General features: G+C 42.7%; 1 protein-coding gene across 3 annotated transcripts in view; it reads right to left on the bottom strand.

Moving 5' to 3' along the window:
- Positions 1 to 2,361, bottom strand: part of LOC111964419 (collagen alpha-1(XXIII) chain) — a 21,632-nt gene extending 19,271 nt beyond the window's left edge. For all 3 annotated transcript variants that reach the window (XM_023988320.1, XM_023988319.1, XM_023988321.1), the window contains exons 1-4: positions 2,320 to 2,361; positions 2,098 to 2,124; positions 546 to 572; positions 303 to 329 (exon numbers count right to left, since the gene is read on the bottom strand). In XM_023988320.1, coding sequence (XP_023844088.1) covers positions 303 to 329; positions 546 to 572; positions 2,098 to 2,124; positions 2,320 to 2,334 — 96 coding nt within the window. In that variant the 5' untranslated portion in view covers positions 2,335 to 2,361. The remainder of the gene's footprint in view (positions 1 to 302; positions 330 to 545; positions 573 to 2,097; positions 2,125 to 2,319) is intronic.
- Positions 2,362 to 3,945: the final 1,584 nt, after the last annotated feature.

Raw genomic sequence — 3,945 nt, 5'->3', positions numbered from 1 at the left:
AGTGGACAGTTTGATTTCACAGAAGTGTGATTGACTTGGAGTTACATTGTGTTGTTTAAGTGTTCCCTTTATTTTTTTGAGCAGTGTATATAGCAAATGAAACATGATTTTCTTCAGGATTCCTGATTTGACATGGTCCATATCTCTCCCTGTGGTGGACAGAAAAAACTGTAGGCTAAAACAATGGGATGAGGGTATGCATCGTGTGCGTATTAGCATTGTATTTGACCTGAGAGAGTGGAGCTGGTAAAATGAGTTCTGGTGGTATTTGAATGATATTATGACATATTTAACTCTCTCACCCTGGGCCCCATATCTCCTTGGTCTCCCTAAAAAAAAACAGGACAATTAGAAAATGTTACATCAAATAGGAAGTGATCCGATAACTATCAGATAGGATCACTACGGGTGATCAAGGTATACCACAGGTATCAAAGGTACAAAGCAAGTTACTATTATGCTTCCAGAATTTATTTCCATTTCATGTTTCAAATTGTATCATAATTGAATGAATTGTACAATAGAAAAGGGGTGTTTCGTCATACCTTTTCTCCTTTTGGCCCAGAAAGTCCCTGACGATAGAGGAGAAAAACAAAACATGATCATGAACAAGGAAATAATGGACTATAACGATCTCTGACACATCTCATTCCTTCCAAGATATTCACAGCAATTCTATTCACTTTTCACTTTCCATGCAAAGACCCCCCCCCCAAAAAAGCCATGCCTCGTACCTCTGACAGGGATCAGGGTTGTGTGGGTTTGAGGAACACAGATTTTGTTCACTAATTAATTCTCTGTCTCTTACAACGGCTGGAGGACATATTATGAGTTTAGGCCTCAGTGCATTACACTCTACAATTCATTCTGTGATGAGGTCTTCTTGGAGTGTGTTTAGATTGAATGGGCTTTGTGAATGAATGGACACAGGCGGTTTATAATCAACACACAGATTGAGTTTCTATCTGTAGTTTCTATCCGTATATATATTATACTGGTGTTGGAGCGTTGGGCTGCTGCATGTTCCTACACTGTAGAATAACAGGAGCCTCAAAGCCCAGACTGTCTCCACACGCAAGGCAACATCTTTACACAGGTCTTGCAACCATTTCCTCTGTATATAGTACACATCATTGAGTAATTACATGTGGGGATGGATGCCATATATTATGATGGTGTGTTTCTGTGTTCTGTGCCCTTCATAAGAAATTGCACATTTTTAAAGAGGTGCAGGGATAGTGTTGAAAAGCCAAGGCCTTCGGAACTATTTAATGAATCAGATCATCTTCTAAGAAAAGGGTACTTTAAAATAAACTCTGTCTAAATTATAAGTAGCCTCTATTTCACTTTACAAACTGTCTAAACAGTTGACCAATAAGAAATGGCTTTTTAAAGAGTCTCACTTCAGTCAAGACACACCCCGTTTATCTTTTGGATATAAACACAGGTCTGGCTTCAAGGCTGGCTTCAGGGAAGCCGTCAGGGCTGGCTTCAGGGAAGCCGTCAGGGCTGGCTTCAGCGCTGGCTTCAGGAAATGCCTTCAGGGCGGCTTGAGAAAGCCGTTCAGTGCTGGCTTCAGGGAAGCCTTCAGGGCTGGCTTCAGCGCTGGCTTCAGGAAAGCCGTCAGGGCTGGCTTTCAGGGAAGCCCTCAGGGAAGCCTTCAGGGGCTTGGCTTCAGGAATGTCCGTCAGGGCTGGCTTCAGGGCTGGCTTCAGGGCTGGCTTGCCTGCCAGGAAGCCTCCAGGGCTGGCTTCAGGGAAGCCTTCAAGGGCCTGGCTTCAGGGAAGCCTTCAGGGCTGGCTTCAGGGCAGCCTTCAGGGCTGGCTTCAGGGAAGCCTTCAGGGCTGGCTTCAGGGAAGCCTTCAGAGACTCATATAGCACACAGAAGAATGGATACACCTTTCCAGACTAGTAACACAGCTTTGGCATATATAATAACTATGTATTCCATTTACCATGCTCTACCAACTGAGCCATACTAATGAGCTGACAGGTGGAGAACATTGGAGTGTTTTGCTACATCACATTTCCACATCTGGTGTTTGATCATCCAAAACGTGGATTTAAAGAGATATTTAAAAAGATCGTCATACATACCTGGCTTCCCACAGGACCAGGACCACCCTGTATATGGAAGACAACGTTTCATTCACAAAATGAGCACATGACAAGTCGTTCATGGCAAGAGTAGAACACATACAATGTTTATGGTAATTAAATAAACACATCGTTAATTAGAGCTGTACTGTATGAAGTAGACTGTGAGCTGAATATCAACATCGTTATCACAACATTAGCATGATGAAGAAGGCTACTTACAGGCTTCCCATCCATCCCAAGTGGGCCCTAGAATACAACATCATGGATAGAGGATAAATATTATGTTTAAGATGAACGCAGTTCTGTACAGCACATTAATGTTTTGGTAGCAAAAATATCATATCAATTGGGCGCACTGCTGGCCAAATGATTTAGCAGGCCATAGACAAACATAGGTAAAAACTCCAGTCAGTCTAGAGTTCACATGTTCACTGTATAGCAAAGTCATTATGTAGGTCGCTGTCCAGTGCTGCACAAGTGCTGAAAAGCTCTTGAACTCTGTCCAAAGAACTATCATAATATTCCACCACCATTGAAGTGAAAAAGACAGATGAATGAAGCAAGTATTCAAAACAAAAGAGACATACATCAACTGTTCTGTGAATACTGTGGGGGGACCTGTGAGTCCAACTGGGCCCACATGTGGTTCTGTCCTGAACACAGAGTTTGGGCTCACATCACTGTTATTATTGGAGCGACTTCACAGGCTAGTGCATTTCCCTGTTGATCCCAACTAAGCATGTGGGATGCCAACACACGCAACCCAATGCATCTGGACCTACTGCCAGAACAACTGGCTCAGACCTTTGTCTGAATACAATGAACCATTTGATGTTCACCAAATGTGTGACTGCTTGAGACCACAACATAACACCTTTTAAGTTCCAGAGAGATAGATAAGTTGCAGCAGCATCATAAAAACATTATTTCATTGAGGAGAAACTTGTGAAAGATGCAGTCAGTAGACTTGTTTGAATTATGTATGTAGTACAAGATAGCTGTTCCTGATGTATTCAGTAGATGGGGCTGTCTTATCCTCCTGAGGTCCTGGCATGCCAAATAATGTCCCCCTCTACGTCGCAATGGGATTCGATAAACTATTAGCATACGTTGCTATATTAATTTGGCCGGGGACATTATTTGGCATGACAGGCCCTCTTATGGTTCTAAAATGAATTTAGCCTTAAGATGGTTTTGGGAAAGCGGTCCGAGGAGAGGTGCAGGTGACATTACACACAATAGCTGAACCACTCTACTCAATCTGGTGCAAGCAATGCAAAGCGATAAGATCCACTACTGTGCTCATCTCATAGGACTGAGCGTATTATGCCGCGCCATGACTTCCACTTATAGTCTTAGACCGCTGACTGGAAGTGTCTAATTCAGGAGATATGATGTCACTATAGTCTGGATTGGAGGTAGAGGGATATCACTATAGTCTAGGACTGGAGGTTATAGAGGATGATCACTATAGTTCTAGGACTGAGGTATATGAGGGATGATCACTATAGTCTAGGACTGGAGGTTATGAGGGATGATCACTATAGTCTAGGACTGGAGGTTATGAGGAGGATCACTATAGTCTAGGACTGGAGGTTATGAGGGAAGATCACTATAGTCTAGGACTGGAGTTATGAGGGAAATCACTATAGTCTAGGACTGAGATTATGAGGAAGATCACTAGTGACTGAGGACCGGAGTTATGAGGGAAGATCACATAGTCTAGGAACTGTAGCTTATGGAAGAACCATAATTCTAGGTTAAATCTGTGCTGTTTAGAATATTAGAATAATAGAGCGCTTGCTCAGAAAGAGATTAAGAGTGACATTTACCGGTAACCATCCC

This window comes from Salvelinus sp. IW2-2015, linkage group LG5 (genome assembly GCF_002910315.2).
Source record: "Salvelinus sp. IW2-2015 linkage group LG5, ASM291031v2, whole genome shotgun sequence".
Classification (NCBI taxonomy): domain Eukaryota; kingdom Metazoa; phylum Chordata; class Actinopteri; order Salmoniformes; family Salmonidae; genus Salvelinus; species Salvelinus sp. IW2-2015.
Note: the sequence above shows the minus strand (reverse complement) of the source record. Positions and strands in the feature narration are given on the sequence as shown.